Genomic DNA, 20,055 nt, shown 5'->3' on the forward strand with positions numbered 1-20,055 from the left:
TGAACTTATATTTCCTTGATAGCTAAATACCTCAAACAATTAAAAAAAATCTAGCTGGTTGTGGGGGTTCAAGTCTTTAATCCCAGCACTTGTGAGCCAAAATGCCCAAGATCAAAGATAAAAAAAATCAAAGATCAAAGAAACAAACTACAGCAGATGCTGGTGCTGGATGTGCAGAAAGGGAACGCTTACTTATTCATTGCTGGAGGGAGTGCAAATGAGTACAACCACTATGGAAATTGCTGTAGATTTAGAGGTTCCTCAAAAAGCTGAAACCAGATCTACCACACGACCCAGCTCTACCACTCTTGGACATATATCCGAAGGATTTTATTACACTAGTCTATGTATGGCAGTAAATGTAAAGTGAGTGTCCTGTAAACAGTAGCGAAATTTTGGATTTTGTCTTCATTTAGTTACCCTATGTACTTTGATTGGGAACTTGAATTCATTTGTGTTTAATATTACTTACTGCCCATAGGAACCATTGCCACCATTATGACATATTTTAACCCGTCCTGGTAGCTATTTGACCCTTTGTCTTCCCCCATTGACTTCCTTTGGATTTCTAATATTTACTGTGATATACTTGGATTCATTCTCATTTTGTAATTTTGTACCTTATGGAAGCATGTTTTCGTGATTACCAAGACACTAAAATCTGTCAGCAAGTATAAGCTGACACTCTCAGCTCTTAATAATTTTACCTTCAACTTCAGTAAAACTGACTTTGCTCTTTCGTTTCTCATTGCTACAACAGAACACATCTTTTTACGTTGTGCGATTTAAACAGGATTTTCTGGATACCTAGATATTTCACTTTCGTTTTCTAACTTCTACATCATGACTAAGTGATGCATGCCCTGCCATCCCAGGGTCACAGTGCTCTCTGTGAGTTCTCACTGGAGAGTGATGTGCTTTCTTTTTGCTGACCAGCTCAATTGGAAGAACCCCCTTTACACTGTGAGGTAAATAAAGCTTATTTCACTTATTTGGGAATGTCTTTATTTATTGTTTATTTTTGATATTTTGAAGTACCCTTCACTTTTGAAGGGCAGCTTTGCTGGATGTGGTTTTCTTGCTTGCCAGGCTTTTTTTCTTTTCACTCAGTACTTTGAATAGACCATCCCCCCGCATCCCCCGCCCCTGCCCTCAACACACACACTTCTGCCCTTGAAGTTTTTTTTTGGAGAAATATACTCGAAGCTTTAGGAAGGCTCTTATTAATGTGGAGATTGTTTCTTTTGCTACTTTCAAAATCCTTCTTCATTTCTGACATTTTGATCCTAACGTACGCTGCTATGAAACTCAGTTCTTGCTGGAGTTTGTAGTCTTCTTGTGTCTTGGTATCTATTCCCTTTTCAGATTTGGGAAGCTTTTAGTCGTTATTTCTTCAAATGAGTTTTCTTTCCTCTCGCTCCCTTCCATTACCCGTTAACTGTTTGATGTCTTGCCCTTAGGCTGTCTTTACTTATTTACCACATTTTTCTTTCTGACTGAATACAGTACTCCACTTTGATTATGGTATTACCTTCTGTGGTTTCAATGATTTGAAGCAGCAGTGGTCTGCAAATATTAAGTGGAAAATTCCAGAAGCAAACAATCCATAAATTGTAGTGTAAGTAGCACAGGGGCTTCTCCTGCTCCATTCTGTCTGTGTGTCTGCATCAGGGCATCTATCTATGTTATCTATCCATCTGTTCCATAAGTAGCTGGGTAATCCATCATAGCATTTGCTGGAATTTAAGAGCTGGGTTCAATAACCTTTATTTTACCTAATAATGAATTCACAGCACCAGATAATGATGCTAGTGACTCTGTCATGTTAATGAGAGGCCATAGGTACTCCCTTTAAGCAAAAAGAGAAAGCTCTCAACTAGGAAGGACAAAAATCATGTATTAAAATTTATAAGACATACAAGCTCCAATCTTACATCCACGAGATTCTGTGGAAGAAAAAAATAAATTCATGCTGGTTTTGGTGTTGTACTTTAAACTTCACAATTTTTAAGTTCTGTGCAGGATAAGTCATTAATAAAGAAGAAAAAGGCATTGGGTTTATATATTATGAATAGGAAAAGCACAGAATTCACGGGTAACTGTGGGAGCTTGAGTGACTCCATCTTGGTCTGATGGGTCAAAAGTGCACACTCGTTTTGCTCAGCTTTGCTGAAATAGGACAAACAGGATGCTTTGTCAAGAGAACCTTGGGGACAGGGAGGTGGTTTGACTGTTCCTTGAACCTCAGGTACTTTCAGATAAAGAAGTCTGTAACACTGTAGTATTCTTGGCTGATGCTCCTTTGTCTATTTCTGAGCTGTATATAAGCACTAGGCAGAATAAAATCCAGGCTGCGGTATTCACTGACAGCCCTTCCGTAGGCAACTCTTTGTCTTGTCTCTTTCTTCTAACCCCCGCACCCTGCTTCAGGTACTGTTTGACAGGTCGGTTGGTCCTGACAGGTAACATGTACAATCTTCAGTTTCAGGCTTGCAAAGGAGTTTTGGGATGTGTCTCCATGGACAAGAGGTTATGGGATGATGTTATTTCAAATAGCATAAGCCAGTTAGTCACCTAGTCTTCCATCTGCTTGATCATGTAGGCTATTAAACTTCTGCAGTGAGCTATTCAGTTTAGTTTTTGCATTCTTTAGTTCCAATATTTTTATTTGGTTCTTTTAAAAATATTTTTCAACTTTTTTGTAACTTTGACACTGTTTAAGGCCCTTTGATCTTGAGTTTGGTCAATATCTCTATGATAGTTATTGTGCATTTTCTGTAGGTAATTCTTCTGCAGACATTTTTTTAGGGTATTTTTCTGGAAACTTATTCTGATCTATTGATTTAGCCTCGCTTTCTTGTTTTTTCAAGCACATTATTACTGTGTGTTAAGATGTACTTTTTTTTTCCATAAAAACAGCTCCCTGTATCTTGAATATCAGCTGGGCTAGATATTTGAAAGACCTCATAAACTTTTGTGTGGATATTTCTCCCTGTTTCTCCTCTTTTAGCTTGTTTTGTTTTATGTATACATGTTTGTGAATGTGCATAGATGTGGAGGCCAGAGGTTTTTAACTGGAGTCCTTCTCAACTACTCTCTACTTTGGCTGTTTAGAGACAGGTCTCTCACTGAAACTGGAGCCTACTGACTGCTAGACAAGCAGGTCAGTGTTGTAGTTAGGGCTTCTATTGCTGTGATGAAACACCATGACCAAAAAGTAAGTTGGGGAGGAAAGGGATTATTTGGCTTACACTTCCATAACACTGTTCATCACTGGAGGAAGTCAGGATGGGAACTCAAACAGTCAGGAACCTGGAGGCAGGAGTTGATGCGGACAAATGGAGGGGTGATGCTTACTGGCTTGCTCCTTGTGGCTTGCTTTGCCTACTTTCTTATAGAACCCAGGATCACCAGTCCAGGAATGGCACCACCCATCATGGGATGGGCCCTCCATGAATTGCTAATTAAGAAAATACCCAACAGACTTGCCTACAGCTGAATCTTATGAAGGAATTTTCTCAATTGAGGATCCCTTCTCTCTGATGATTCTAGCTTGTGTTAAGTTGACATAAAACTAGCCAGGATAGTCAGTGAGATCCAGAGAGCCTCCTGTTTCTGCTCCACAGGTGTTATAGTTATGAGCACATATCCCTATTCTATATCCCCATATCTCAATTCTTATGTAGTTACTGGGGATATGAACTTAAATCCTCATGCTTGCAAGGCAGACACTTTACTGACTGAGCCTCCACCCAGGCCAGATATCTTTAAAAAAACAAACAAACAAACAAACAAACAAACCACACTGAGAACTCTTTCTCTCTTCTCTGTCTGTCTTTGTGTGTGTGTGTGTGTGTGTGTGTGTGTGTGTGTGTGTGTGTGTGTGTAGAATTGAACATAATCCCTATTTTAAGTGCACAGTAGTTTGTGTAGTTGTAACAAAGATGATTTAACTAGTCTCTAATAGATGTATATTCAAGGTGTTTCTACTATATAATTTTGATATTTATTATATATCTCAGTTATGTGTGAAGAGCAGACCCTGTAATATTTCTTTCTGTGAAATAAGACTTCTAAAATCAAAATTGTGGGACTAAAGGTTTTGTGTACAGTGTTTGCTGTGTCTGTATCTTTCACCATTTTCCACAGCCACTGGGATGCATGTAGGCCAGCTTTCACAGCCACTGGGATATATATGGGTTGGGTTTCAGAGCCACTGGGATACATATGGGCCAGGTTTTATAGTCACATTGGACACATGTGGACCACCTTTCACAACCACACTGGACACATGTGGACCAGCTTTCACAGCCACTGGGACACATGTGAGCCAGGTTTCATAGCCTTGCTAACAGAATTGTTTGCCATTACTTTATTTTTAACCTGTAGAGAAAAGTAATTGTATTTCAAAATAACTTAATTTTGTGTTGTATTATTTTGAGCTGAACTTAACATCTTTTTATAAATTTGAAGGTTTTTCCCAAAGGTTTCTTTACATGCTTTGTTGGGAGAGAATAAAAGTCCAATAATGCACACTTTCCTGAGTTAACACAAATTTTATGGTTAGGTTTTTAAGATAGATTTTAACTTAGAACATTTGCTGCTGGGAGAAGATAATGAATTACCATACCATGTACCAAAAGTTTTGTGATGTTTTGTGAATATAAAACTGAACAGAGCACTATTTTTTACATCAAGAAGCTCACAAACTATGAGAAAAAAGATTAGCTACAGCATCATGGAGAAGTTGTGTTTAAGCCACCATTTCATAAGATAATAGAGGAGAAATATAAACAAAACTGGAGTGTGAGGGAACTCTACAAAAAGGTGATTCATGAGCTCAGATTTCACTAAAGCATCCAGACTTGAAACTATCATTAGTTCATGAAGTTACAAAGCAGCACACTGTGTTCAGAGAGTTAAAAGGCATGCACAGAAGATTATCTTTTAAAAAGAGTCTAGAAAACGAAGACACCCAATGTGACTTTTCCACTCAAGTGAAAGATGTTTCTGTTTGTGCTGAAGGTTATGGGATACTTTCAAGGATTAACTAAGACATGACTGTGGTGGTATTGTGTTTCTCAAAATATTGTATACCATAATAAACTTATCTGGGGTCAGAGAACAGAACAGCCACTAGATACAGAGGCTAGAAAATGGTGGCACTCAAATGCCTTTAATCCTAGCATTCCAAAGGCAGAGATCCCTCTGGATCTATGTGAGTTCAAGGCCACATTGGAAACATGCCATGGGAGTGATGGCAGGAAGCAGAAAGGTATATATAAGGTGTGAAGACCAGAAACTAGAAGCTTTTGGCCTGGTTAAGCATTCAGGCGTTCGAGAAATAGTTCAGCTGAGATTCATTTTGGATAAGGACTTCCAGTCTGAGGAAACAGGATCAGCTGAGGAACTGGTGAGGCGAGGAAGCTGTGGCTTGTTCTGCTTCTCTGATCTTCCAGCATTCACCCCAATACCTGGCATTAGGTTTATTTTTATTAATACGACCTTTTAAGATTCCTGCTACACATGACAATATTCATTTCTTTGATCAATTGAACACCTGAACTTGTTTTGAAGATAAGATTCCAGAAAGGGAGCTGTGGGCTTTTGGTATTATAGATGCTGCCTACTAACCAGCTGCTGATTTATGTGGAAATTGCTGCCATCAATTCCAATAGCAACCTGTTTTGCAAAGTGTAGTAGCCCATTTCACCATCACAGACTCTTGGGTGATGCACAATAACCTTTTTGTTCTCTCCAGGGTTCCTAATGTGCTTAAGCCAAAGAACACCTCCTGTCTCTTGTTCCCTCTTGGGCTATCTCATCTTCTCTCTTTCTCGGTCCTGTCTCATGTTCCTTCTTAGTCGTTTTAGTGTGTTTAAGTGCAAAAATACAGGGATATATCCTTCAACTGAACAAATCTGAGAGACAGCTTGTCCAACGAAGTGCAATGAATTTCCTTTCTTTAACCTATTTACCGACATTTTCTTTAATTTCTTTTCTCTCTTCCCCCTGCCTCTGCCCGCCTGCCTCTGCCTCCCAGGTGCTGGGATTAAAGGTACATGCCACCACCACCTGGTTTTCTTAAGTGTGGAAGCTGAAAGAGTGAATTATGCTTCCTATGGTTTTCTTAATTTCACAGTGGCAATTGATTATTGATTGATTAAACAGCACAGTCAGTAGTGAAAACATTAATGTCAGCAAAACCAGAATTTCTTTGGCAGACAGGGAATGTGTGAAATAGGAAGTTTTGACTTTTACCAGCATAAGTATCTTATCAATTTATAAGTAATGCCAATCAGATTTATCATTCAAAGAAGTAAGAACATAGTTGTTTGTTTATAGTTCCTACAAAGCCCACGAGGCATCTTCCACCAGTCATCACTTGTAACAGACTTTTCTAAAGCACTGAAAAAAAAGTCAATGAAGAGTTAGACTGAAATTTCCAGGCATTTATACACTTCCCCACTGCCAGGAACCTGAAGCACATTAAGAACCACTGTATAGTATAATGCCATTTCAGCCACATGCAGAAGCAGCATGCGACCCTAGTAGATGCCCTGAACTGTTATCAGGAAGGATGATATTCTCATCAGAATACTAGCAGAGTGATCTTGAGCAGCTCAGGTCATCTCACTGGGATTCCAACTAGAATCAAGACGTTGAATTTGTCATCCTCCTGGTCCTTTCTATCCTTAAGGGTTTGTGTCATGTGGCACACCACTTCATCATCGTTTGTGGGAATCTGTGAAAATACTTGTGCCAACTGAATTTCCCTCTGAATCTTACATTTCATTTACTTGCAAGCAAAGAAGCTGCCAGAATGTAGTTTTATGAAATTGATGCTTGATAGGATTCACATTTGGCTATGTCACTAGTCATGTCCCCAAACACAGCTTTTCATGAATTCAGCCAACCATTTACAAAGCATCTAGTGAGCTCTTACTGGATGCAAAGCACAGATCTAGACATCATGGGAAGTGCAGAGGTGAATGATGCACAGATTTTTCTTATGTAATGGAAAAGATATGCATGTAGATAACCATGCTATGGGGTAAGTGATAAACATAAATACAAGCCTTATAGACAACAGGAACCTAGAAAATTAATTATACTCTTATGTACTAATACCACCAAAATAACTGAAATTTTTATCTTTCAATACTAGAGAACTCTTTGTTATTTTTAGTGTAGTATTTAGTGTGTGTGTGTGTGTGTGTGTGTGTGTGTGTGTGTGTGTGTTCCTAGTCTGCTTGAGTATAATAACGACCTCAGTTAAGCACGGGATAAATATCTGAGTCTTAAAACTCCCCTGGAAGTCCTAAATCATTGTTTGAAATTTTTATTCAAGGGCCTTGGTTAGTGCTCACTACTGGAGAGTTCAGCAGTCAGTTTTCATTGTCTAGGGCAGCTGTGATGGTCCATTTGTTCCCTTTTCTATAACAGAGTGTTCTGTAGGACCAAATGACAATGGAAAGTGTAACACTTCTCATCAGTAAAAAAAAAAAAAAAAAAAAAAAAAGAGTTTCCTTTCATTTGAATTTTATACACTCACATGCAATGTATAGTTTTCAATATTTAATATGACTTCATACAGACTATTGTCATACAAAATTTATTGTTTTAATTGTAATTGACCCACATATTACTCCCAATTTAAGATAACCACATCGATGTTTATTTTTCTTTGATTTTACTTTGGAATTTGGGTAGAAGGGCATTGAGGACATGAGGAAAGAGTGAGTATATCAAGTTGAGAGAGACAAAGAATGGATAACAGGCATAAAGACGGTAACCACTGGCGCTATGGGGTGCAGATACAGAAAGGCTCACACTATGTGCATGCTGTCAAGAACTTCCCCCAGATGCCAAGCAAGTGTGGTGAAATAACGAGTCCTCTGGTGAGCCACAGCCTTTTGGATAAACAAACGAAGCAAGCACTGATTTTATTCTCAGAGAAGTATTAATGATCCAATACCTACCATGTGTTTGTTAAACATAAAACAACTCAGATCATCTGATGACTCCAAATCAAAAAACAGTGAAGCGGGAAGGTGGCATCCTTGCTCATTGATCTGCCCTAGTAACATGGAGATGCAGTTCTGCCTAGTTAAAGCAACTCCATTCCTCATACCTAGGGATGTGGGTTAGGACAAATGGAACTGGAAACTTAAAATGTGTGGTTCTCTTACTAGCTCATTTTGTATAAACATATATGCCATAAATTATATAGGGATTTCTTTATTGAGGACAAACATAATCATTATCAATCAATACTTTTTGTCACTTTAATCAATTTTAATTGTTAAATATGCACGAGTGTTTTGCCTACATGTATTTCTGTGTATCATGTATGCATGCCTGGTGCCTGGGAAGGCCAAAAGAGGCCACCAGATCTCTTGGGGCTGGAGTCACAGCCCATTATGAACCATCATGTGGGTGTTGGGAATCAAACTCTGGTCCTCTGGAAAAGTAGCCAGTGCTCTTAACCACGGGGCCATCTCTCCAGATCCTATAAATTTTAATTTTCATAACTCATTTATATATAAATTATAGAGATGTCTTAAGGTAACTAGGAATTTCCTCATTGTTTAAAAGTATCTATCTATCTATGTATCTATGTATCTATCTATCTATCTATCTTTATATATATATATATATATATATATATATATATATATATATATATACATACAGATTTGTTGAATTGTGACTTGATCAGTAATATCTGTATCTGAGAGCACTGAAATTTGTGTTTGTGTCTATTTCTTGCACATGCGCATGTGTGTGTGTGTGTGTGTGTGTGTGTGTATCACATGTGAACATGAGTGTTTGGGCCATAGATTGATGGTGGGTGTCTTCCTTCATTCATTTCTACCTTAGTTTTTGAGAACTCACTAATTTGGCTAGGCCAGCTGGCCCGAGATCTTTCTGTCTCTACCTCCCCAGTGCTGGGATTCTAGTTGCCTGCCTGTGCAGCTGGCTTTTTATGTAGGTGCTGAGAATGGAACTCAGGGATTCATGTTTGCATGGTAAGCACTTTTTCAGCTGAGTCATCTTGGATTCTGAGGTATTTTTGCAGCTGTCTCCAAAGGTATAACATAATGCAACCTAATTTCCTTTACTGTTGTCATGGAGCAAACATAAATACTTCAGCGTCTGCTCTTTGGCTTAAGACCTCATTCATCTCCACACACAGAGGGAGCGGTCAGATTAGTCATGCCCATGAAACCAGTAAGTAAAGAGGTTGGCATCTATTAGTTTAAGGCAGATGACTAATATGGGGGAAGTGTGTAAAGAACCATGTATAATTTGAGGGTCCCTTCTATGGAGGAGTTGCATTGTGTTGATCAGTCTTTAACAACTTAACACAAACTAGAGTCACCTAGGAAGAGGGAACCTCAATTGAAGAATTGCCTCCATCATATTGGTCCATGGGCTTGTCTATGTGGCATTTTCTTGATTGTTAATTCATATATGAGGACCCACTTTGGATGGTACCATCCTTAGGCAGATGGTGGTCCTGGGCAGTAGCTGAGTAAGCCAGGGAATTCGAGCCAGTAAACAACATTTCTCCATGGTTATGTTTCAGTTTCTACATCCAGGTTCTTGCCTTGAGTTCTTGCCTTGCCCTGGCTTCCCCTCAATGATGGACTAGAACCTGTAAGCACCAACAGACCCTTCCTCCTCAAGCTGCTTTTAGTCAGTGTGTTTATCACAGCAATAAAAAGCAAACCATGGCAGAAATTGATACCAGAGAGTAGGATCTTGTTGTGATAGACCAGACTGTGTGACTTGTATGCTTTAGCGTGGTTTATGGCAGGAAGGTGGAGAATTTTAGAGGTTTGGGTTAGAAACGCCAATGAGTACTCAGTGGAGACCTCAGCAAACGAGAGATGACAGTAACACAGATAATGATCAAGAACAGTGGTGGCTGTGTAGTAGAGCTAGACTGAGGCTGCTGGATAGGTTGCATGTGCTGTGAATGGCAGAGCTGGAGGGATGGGGCTATGCAAGCCCTTTGGAGCCTATGGAGCTTACAGTCCACAATGTGGGTCCCAGATGTTGGGCACTGGGATAGTTTTGCTGTTGTATTTTGGTTTGCTTGGGTGAGATTGTTTTTATGATCTGGTTCTTTCCTTTTTGAATGAGAAATATTTAATTTATTTTGGATTTTACAGGATCCATCAGGTATGAGACTTTGGATATTTTAAAGAGAAATTGAACTTTTAGAGTGTTAAAGATTTTAAAGACAGTGATAAATTAAAAATTTAACTGTTTTGTATTATGATAGTAATATTATGAGATAGTAGGGTAAAACAAGAGAGAAAATGCTGTGGCTTGATAGCCATTTATTTTTATGGCCAATATTTTATCACAGCAACAGAAAGCAAGTTAGGACATAAAGGTGTGTGTGTGTGTGTGTGTGTGTGTGTGTGTGTGTGTGTGTGTGTGTGTGTAGAGATGACCCAGCAATAAAGAGCACTTGTTGCTCTTTCAGAAGGCCATGTTTGGTTCCCAGCACCCACATAGTTGCTTACAACTACCTATAACTCCAATTCCAGGGTATCTGATGCCATCTTAGGGTTTCCACAGGCACTAGGCACCCACACAGTGCACAAACATATATGCAAGTAAAACATCCACGCACATAAAACAAAAGAAATTAATTTAACAAAAGGTCAGTGAGAGAGTCCCTTCTATGGGGGAAATGTGTAAAGTGACATGCAATTTGAAGGTGCCTTCATGGAGGAACTGTGTAAAGAAACATAGAGAAATAGAGGGCCCCTTCTTGGGCCTGCTTGGGTAATATTCACTAACATAAGATAGATGTTCATACAACTATTTTGCAATTTGCTACCCCAGTAGCAATAAGTCCTATGATCAACATAATCTTTCTATAACAGAACCCATACAGAACCTGGATTTAAACCCCAGTCAGTGGACACATCTACACTCATGTCAGAGGTTCCTGGCCCACGACACCAGAAAGCTTTTGAAAGACAGCCAAGGTTTTCTCTCCTCTGTTGTGCTAGTTCGTCTCTGTACTTTGCTAATTGTGTTATATTCACTTGATTGACCCTTCTTTTTAGCCATGAAAAATTCCTTGGTAGCTGTGTAACAGAAAGTTAATCAGTTTAAGGAGTTTTATCCTTGCTGTTTTCTTTTCAAGTTTAACTCTGAAACACCCGTAATTGTAGCCACCTCTCTCCCAACACTGATGTTCTGGTACCTTCAAGTGTTGATGTAAGGAGTAATATTTTAAAAGGCCTTTAATCACAGCCCTGAATGAATTTTCCCTTTCCACCAAGTGTATCTAAATGTACTTAAGTTCCATGTTTCCAGTACTCATCTACCTTTTCCTAGGAAACAACAATCACTTAGTATTTTTAGAAAATACTACATTTAATTAAGGCCTGTGTTATTATGTGATCATCCAGCAGTCCATCTTTCAAACCCACTATCATTAAAATTTCCATCTTTCTTACAGCTAACACATCCTATGATCTGATAAAGAGTTTTTCATTCTCATTCTGACCTAATAAAACATGTCATCTGCTAATGTCATAGATGCTTCACTGAAGCTGGAGGTTTTGAAGTGTGAACATGGCTGTCTTGGACCATTTAATTTTGGAATGAGAATTCTTGGAAGCATGCTCCATTCCTCCCTTTGGTTATCCAGGCAGACATCACTAAGGATAGCACACGCCCTCATGGCGAGAGTCTAATGTTGACTTCAGAAGCACCTTTCTCTACCAGGGAAAGAGAATTTCTACTCTAGATTGGGCCTTGTATACCAGATGAATCATCTCAGACCATTGTCTATCCCATGGTATATGACAAAAGCTCCTAGTTAATTTGGGCCAATTTTTTGTAAACTGAAAATAATTATCTTTGGAAAGTTTTCCAATCTAGAAAGGAAAATTTATATGTTAGCCTAAACTGGCACCAAGGCCAACATAACCTCGCTGTTAATATTTCTAGTTTAAAAATTTATGTGTTTTTTATTAATGAAAAACATTACTTATCAGATAATAGGTAAAAATTAATATAAGTTCATAATATATGAGTGACTGATCTTTAAATTTCTTCTGTGATGAGTAGAGATCATTTGGTTCAGAGACAATAATATCAGGAGGTTTTCAACTATTAAATCACCAATGGCTAGACAGTCACACAGACTACATTGCTCCATCAGAATCTTGCAGAATACATATTCAAGGGTCTGAAAACCATTGATAAAGTTGTTAGCATCTCACAGGTCTTTGGTTTAAAAGCACACACTGGCAAACTTCCTTTACCCTGCACATTATTGGTTAAATTGGGCAAAAAGATAAGAAATCCATACAGAGTAACCCAAAATATAGGTAATCTAGAAGAGGGGGTTATTTGTGGAGCATATATCTGCTTGGGGAGGGTTCAGAAGTTTGATAACCTTCCTAAAGGCTGAAAGTCACAAAGGACCCTGAGGCGTGAACTCATGCAGATGCCATCAAAGATTGAGCTACCTTTTCATCTATCTCATTTTCTAGCTTCTAAAATATAGATATGCTTTTGAATAGAGTAGATGATAAAAAATACTTGCAATTTTATTTATAGAGCCTGTAAAATTAAGGTCAAACTAAGACTCAAATTTTATTATTTATTTCTATCTTATCCAACTTTCATCCTGTTTAAAAAAAATTTATCTCTATTTTTTTTCTGTTCTCTTTCATGGAAGAAAACCACTAACAGCCTTTTCCTTCTGCAGCTCACTTCAATAGCTTTTCTTTCACCACACGACTTTATGACACGCACCTCCAGGAAAATTAATTTGCCAGTGGCTCACTGCATTGCTGATATGCTAGTATAAAGAAGTGAAGGAGAAAGAGCATCCCACCATTAATCAGAGATGCTCTGTAACCCAGCAGGGCAGACCTGAGCACGGATGGAGAATGACAGAGGCAGTTATCCAGCTCCTTTCTTTGTACTGACAAAATCTGTGCTTTCTTGTATCAGAGAGGAGAAAGGGAGAGAGAGAAAAGGGGAGAAATAGAGAAAGAGGAAGAGAGAACAGTGAAAGAAAAGGGAAGGGTCAGAGGACAGAGAGGAGAGAGGTGTGAGAGGAGGAGAGGAGGAGGAGGGAGGAGGTAAAGAGGGAGGAGGAGGGAGGAGGAGGAGGGAGGAGGAGGAGGAGGGAGGAGGAGGAGGAGGGAGGGAGGAGAGCAGCAAGCTTCACACTACTTGACTGGTAACTACCCAATTCCCTGTTTCTTCCTCAAGGTAATTTTTATGCACCTTGTCGTTTTAAACATGATTTGTTTTAAGAGCAACTCTTAGGTACTTACTGGGTTGAGAACCACAGTGAAAAAGAGCTCCCCTCCATGAATACTCTTGTCCAGTTCCTTGGGACCTCCTGGATATTCTTTGTAGAAAATTGTGTGAGTGAAGAGCCCACAGGTTTGCCTTGGAAGAACCTGAAGAAAAGATGGCCACGTAAGGAGAGAGCTCTAGTTTATCTTTATTGAGTCTTAACTTGCTTTTTCCTCATGGAAGAGGATATAAAGGTGGTATTTATTGAGCTCTAGCTGGGACCTGGAAGAACCCTCCACTGTTGGGAGTGAAAAGATCTCATAAAGCAGAAGGGACAGTCAGGGAAATTAAAGAAATAATTAAAACTGAAATAAACTTTGAATTATTTTAGCCATTTCTCTATTTTAAGTCTCAAAGTTAGTACTTTTATTACAGGGTCTAATATGTTTTAGCACCATAAGAAATAAAATTAAGCAAGACTTTAAAATACTGGAATTGTGTATAAACCTCATTGGTAAAATGGGGGTAAGTCCTTCTGCCACACATTTGGAAATGAAGTCAGGTATTAACAAGGTACTTCTTAGAAAGTGGCATTTTAAACAGGATAAACCTTTCAAAGCAACAGTTCATTTTCTGCTCTAGCTTGAAAAACACTGCAGCAAAGGGACCCCAGCTTCCAAGTGTGAAGGCTGCCAGATCCCAAAGTGAGAGTGTATCTGTTTAGCAGTTAGCTTTAGAAAGTGTAACAAACAGAATGACAAATGGTCACTTAGCAGAAGGTCTTTTCATCCTTTGCTTCCAATGTCCACATCTGTGATGAGGTCTTTTTGCACCGCGCCCCCCCCCCCCCAGGTCCAGATTTCTTACATGAAAGTGCACTGATAAAAGAAGTTTTGCTGTTTTCAGCTCAGTCACACAGTGAGACCCACAGTGGCCTCTGCTCGCCGCACTTGAAGACACAGCCAACCCATGAGCGTGTGTGGGAAGCTGAGCGGCTTTCAACACCATGTAGTCAGGCATTCTGCTCATTGCTTTAAGGAAACAAATCATCATTTTTATTGCCTTAACCCAAAACATTTTGGTTCACTGACTGCTTTGTAAACACTACCTGTTGAAGACTTCCAGGTTTTCAGCTTTCTATGTATATACGACTTCTTTTCCATTAGTTTAAACAGCACTGGGAGAGGTTCCACTCTACTTAGAAGTTTTCCCAGGAAATATAATTCTCAGCTCAATTAGTGCATCAGATATTTCTGAGTCAGTCAAGACTCTATATATCTCACTCATTTTGCTAAAACATACACAGTGAGAAAGCTATTTTACTTTGATCAGTTAAAGCATTTTAGTTTAAATCCAATGCTTATTAGCTCAGGGTTTTTTCATGCCTGAAAACATCATAAGCTGTTATAATGCTGTACACAAAACCACAACCAAAAAATTCCAACTGTTTCAGATATGTTTACTATCAATAACTTGACATGTAATTTCATGTCAGTTAAAGCCATTTATAATCTTTACTAATGAATTTGGCAAATATTTGCTCTAAATTCTATGCTAGTTCATGTAGAAGAGAAATGTGTGTGTGTGTGTGTGTGTGTGTGTGTGTGTGTGTGTGTGTGTGTTCTATTCTGAGAGGATATAAAATTTATCAGGGGTATGACTAAAATAAAGTCCATGGAATTCTTAAAAAAATTACTAAAAATAGTATTAACAATATATCAGGGTAAGGATGAGTATCCAAAACTAAATAAGAAAATGTCTACATGTGATTAAGTGCCGGGGTCCTGCTACATTTTAAAAGTGAATGACTTCAAATCAATCACTTTCAGGATTTAGTTTATCTTGCATAGAACATGCAGGGCTGTCCAGGAAGTTCGCCTGTCCAGGTCATTTGGTTAAGTGGATACAACTGTGAAGAAACTTGAATTTTTTTTTTCTTAAATTCTGTGAGTTTGAAAAGAGTAAAGGGGAGGCCTTTACTCTGAGTCTTAGGGCCTCAGTGGGCCCCCATGGGAGGCTAGCAGACAGGCTGGAGCAGGGATCAGGGTCCTCTTCCATTGTCTTGATTCGAGATACAGCTATAGGGAGATGAACACATTTCCTGAAACAGCTCTTATGCTACAGATGGAATGAGAAACTTTTCCAAGGCATTTTAATATGGACTGCCCCTCAGAGAAGGGTGGTAGTGTAACACTGTGAAATTCAGACTTGCAAACTGTCATCTTTGTAGTGCCTGACAGTTCTTGGGCAACGGTGAAATCTCAGTCAAAACATCTTAAGGCACACCAATAGAATGCCTGGAAAGGCTTCCAACAGGCAACTCTGCCAACGGTGAGGTGACCCAAGACTGCTGGCCATTGTGTATGTTAGGGGGGTACACTCCGACTAGAGAGGCCTACTCCTGGGGCTCCCTTTGCGCACAGTGTGTAGAGAGAGTGTGAGTCCTGCTGCTCACAGGCCTCTGTGTCTATCCAGAGGGTCTCATTTAATGACCAGGGTTCAGAGTTCAAAACTTAGTTTTCTATTCATTCCTTATGTGTGAGGATAAAACGTGCCCAACAGAGAGGCTTTGTGTCCCCATGGAACACACGAGTTCAGAGGAGAACCACAGTGCTTCCATTAGTTACACAAGTTAAAATGAAGGTTAGCTGGGATAAGAAGAGGCAGAGTGTGCCTGGGAAGCCATTCCCAGTCAACAGAGTGTTCCATGATGGGCCGTGGAAGACAGAAATGCAGGTGTGCTGCTGAGCATGTTCCATCTGTAAAGGATGCATTAAAGAGTGTGGGAACAGCTGAGACTTGGAAGGTTAGAGAGGTCGGGAGGAGTCAAGGGCTGGCACTGCCTACATGTTAGCCTTCACTGAATGGTGGGCAGAAGGTGAAGATTTACCAAGTGGGAGCCTGTACCACAGTCAACACGAAAACCAAGCAGCGAGTTTAAGATCAGTGGCTGCCGGAGAACAAATGAAGGTACTCTAAAGGGACTAGAACTCAGAGAAGGTTTAGAAGTCCTAGTGGGAAGTTTGGATTATGTAACTGAACTAGTGATAGCAGGATCAATGATGGCTTGGAAGGAAAAAGAATACCCTAAAGTCTTTTGATTTTAATTAATGGATGATTTCACTTCAGTTAGAAAATATGGGTCTGGTGTAAGATTTAGGGTTCATGGCTCAGTCCCTAGCTCTTTCCTTCCCATCTCTATTAGGAGGGCATTCGGCTCTCCAGTTCTCAATTTGTATGTCTGTTTGTATGGCTCCTGGTGATATCCCGTCTCTCTTCCTGCATAGTCTATAGCCTGCTGAACACTTTTCATCTGGAAATTCTCATGCAGGGGCACGTGAATCAAATCCACGTGAAAGCAGAATGACAGGTGTAATTGTGTCAACAGGAAATCTGCCTGAGCTCTGGTTATCTGCAACATGCATGCATTTGCAACACAGGCAAAATACAGTTTTGAGGAGGTATGGGAAATGAAGTCCTTTGGGCAGAGGCAGAAACAAGACAGAACCATGTTGAATACAGTCTCCAGAGACTGACGTTCACCACTGTGGGGCTGCCTATGACATCACACTAGCAAAAGTGCGTCTTTTAAATTATGACCTTGTGCAGGCTTTTAGAACTCTCTCTCATCAGAAAGCTGGCCAGATGATAAATTCATTTTGAGTGCCAAGGAAGGGCAAGCTGAGAGAAGAAGGTGTCCATTATACCCTCATCTAGCATTTACAGCATTTTTCTTGTTGAGGGACACATTGAAATGGGGGTTGATCCAAGTTAGATGCCATCATCCACTTGACTTTTGGCAGACATTGGAAAATTGTGTGGAAAGAAGTCAGCTGCCCCTGCTCTAGATATCTGAGAGCACATATCTGTTCACATGCATCAGTTTAACTCAGGGCCATTTGTTCTCTGGCATCTGGCAACAAGTCATGACCTCACATGTGGCTTTTTTCTATACACACTGCAGTGTTTTGGGGGACCTGGTATGGTAAAGAGGTGCAACTCGGCCAGCTTATAAAAGCGCAGGATGGACCATATATGGAGAGCTGCCATGACTTTGAACTACTACATGACTTTTGTAAGAAATGATAGTCTAAAATTATTTGTAACTTTGATGTAATGTTTTCCTGGTATTTTTTACACCAGAGATTGCTTGCCAGCAGGAGTGACAGGAAAAGAAGCTTTTTATTTTATTTTTTCAGAGTTCTATTGAACAGGAAGACACAGCTATCACAAGAACCCCTTCCTTAGGTATAACAACACTCTTCACAAAGCACGCCCTCTCCTGAGTCACGCTTTGCTCTCCTTTTTCTCTGCCTGTGCGTGTGTGCTGTCATCTGGACGAACTAGCCAAATCCTACACATGCAGGAGCTCACCATGATGTTTTTGTGGATGAAGCCTCTCCGATACCTAGCCGGTTTCAGGTGAGGATATTCTTCAGTGCTGGTGATTTTAATATTCCAAACCTTCTTCCAGGCCTCGTAAAGCTGAACGTGGACAGGGTAGACGCCGGAGTGGTGAGGGGACACTGCGTAGCCCATGTCGGTAGGAATGCCGTGCTCCTAAGACCAAGCAAACTCTCATTAGAACATGGGAAGGTTTGTCCTTTGGTTTCTTCTCCTCTCTAGAGTCTCACTGCACAGCCCAACCCTGAACTTACTGTGAATTCACAGTGATTCTCCTGCTTCAGCCATGCTAGGACTAAGATTTGTCTTGATTATAGTTTTAATTTAGGGTTTTGAAATGTACTATAAATACACATGTTTAAATCTATCATCAGTTATTGTTTGGTGGAATTAAAATGGCATCTATTAAGACCATTAGAATTCTTGAAGTTGGATGCTGTCAGCCAACCTTCTTACTGCGTTAGTAACTGGGTGGTGGCAGGATGGACAAAACATTGCACTCCACTTAACACATTCTTGGCTATCTGTTCTTTCCATTGATCACAATTTCAAAAAATTAAATAACAAATACTTTCTATAAACAACATTCAGCCCATTCCACTGGACACAAAGAATGACGAAACTTCCAACTTTAACTGGCCTGCTCCAAGGATCTTATAGTGTCTGCTGTACTTTCTACCAAGTCTGCTATATTTCTATTGAAGCCTCAGCATGTGCAGCAGTAACACAATGAAATCTCAGTAGAAGCACATAGATTTGATTGCAAACTGTAGGAAATTTTATAGAGTTTTTGTTTGTTTGTTTGTTTGTTTGTTTTAGAAGTCCTCATCTTTCAAGCAGAAGGTACCCAAAGAGATAAATAATATGGGAATTTACATGACTTTTAAATTAAACTATCATATGTATAAAATGATACCAGCTAGAAACAAATACCTTCCAAACTACACATGCACAATATATACTGAGGAAGTGACTAATGATGGGTCAAGGTGTTCCTTAACTACTGGTCCTGTCCAGGTCCTGCCAAATCCCAATGGATACTAGCTTATTTTGGAGAGGATTTGGGTCAACTCAGAATCATTGTAATTGTTCTCAGCTTCAGGTGGACCATGAATCCTCTTCTATTACTCTTGGTATAGAGTCGGTTTCCCAGACACAAGGTGTGAAATCAGTCTTTTATAAGAACACCCAAGGTTTTAATATTGACGGATATTTTTTCCTGAATGATTTGTTTTGCTTTCTGTTTGTATTTTCCAATTGCTTGACAACTTTCAAAGATTCCACTGAAATAATCTTTCTTTGAATTAGTCATGGTTTTCTTCACACCAAAGAGCAATTTCACACAGACAATCATAGTATCAGGCTGTCAAATAGACTGCCTTGACAAAGTGTGCTACAAATAGAAATGGAAGGCAAAGGGATACAGCCATCTTTGTTTCTCAACCCAGAGAACATCCAAAAGGGGAGAGACACACATGTAGCATCTATACACTAGAAAGCTGGCTGCCAGGCATTACCACCTCTCAGTGAGGGGCTCATTACATCCCTAATTTCACTTCCTTTCAGGACCTTTACTCACTATTCAAAACTTCCATAAGTCCTCTCTAGTAAGGATGCTAGAACTGAGAGCTACACATTGATGCTGATGGAAACAGAGATGAGACAGGGAGCATGCAAGAGACAGACTGCAGGATTACTGGGAAGGATTGACACTTTTTCTTTTATTTTCAACTTCTGTAGACATTTCAATATGTATGCAATCATTACCATATAATTTAGGACTTCTGTAGCTAGAGTTTTCCTGCCTTGCCCACAGTCAGTACAAATCTCTGTCACCAGCCAGTCTCACAGCCGCTCAGACCCAACCAAGTAAACACAGAGACTTATATTGCTTACAAACTGTATGGCTGTGGCAGGATTCTTGCTAACTGTTCTTATATCTTAAATTAATCCATTTCTATAAATCTATACCTTGCCATGTGGCTCGTGGCTTACTGGCATCTTCACATGCTGTTTGTCATGGCGGCGGCTCGCAGTGTCTCCTCACACCTTTCTGTTCTCTCAATTCTCCTTTTTGTTAGTCCCGCCTATACTTCCTGCCTGGCCACTGGCCAATCAGTGTTTTATTTATTGACCAATCAGAGCATTTGATATACAGACCATCCCACAGCAGACTTCATTCAAATAGAAGTGAAATACCTCCTTGCTTCCCCCTCTAGTTTTAAATAATTCAGATTAAGGCAATTTCTTCCACTAAGAATTGTGAATCAATATGTAATTTTGTTAGAAAAGGTTACTAAACTATCAATTGCAAATGGTTGAAGAATAGGGGTGCAACTTAAAAGATCAGACAAAAGA

The 20,055-nt window shown here is 39.6% G+C and overlaps 1 protein-coding gene across 3 annotated transcripts in view; it reads right to left on the reverse strand.

Moving 5' to 3' along the window:
* Window positions 1-20,055, reverse strand: part of Ndst3 (N-deacetylase and N-sulfotransferase 3) — a 158,758-nt gene that overhangs the window by 62,714 nt on the left and 75,989 nt on the right. For all 3 annotated transcript variants that reach the window (XR_003735816.1, XM_028881474.2, XM_028881473.2), the window contains exons 5-6: window positions 17,668-17,853; window positions 13,329-13,457 (exon numbers count right to left, since the gene is read on the reverse strand). Coding sequence is in view for 2 of the 3 variants with exons in the window: in XM_028881474.2 (XP_028737307.1) it covers window positions 13,329-13,457; window positions 17,668-17,853 (315 nt within the window). In the remaining variant the exon portion in view is untranslated. The remainder of the gene's footprint in view (window positions 1-13,328; window positions 13,458-17,667; window positions 17,854-20,055) is intronic.

This window comes from Peromyscus leucopus, chromosome 6, assembly GCF_004664715.2.
Source record: "Peromyscus leucopus breed LL Stock chromosome 6, UCI_PerLeu_2.1, whole genome shotgun sequence".
Lineage (NCBI taxonomy): Eukaryota > Metazoa > Chordata > Mammalia > Rodentia > Cricetidae > Peromyscus > Peromyscus leucopus.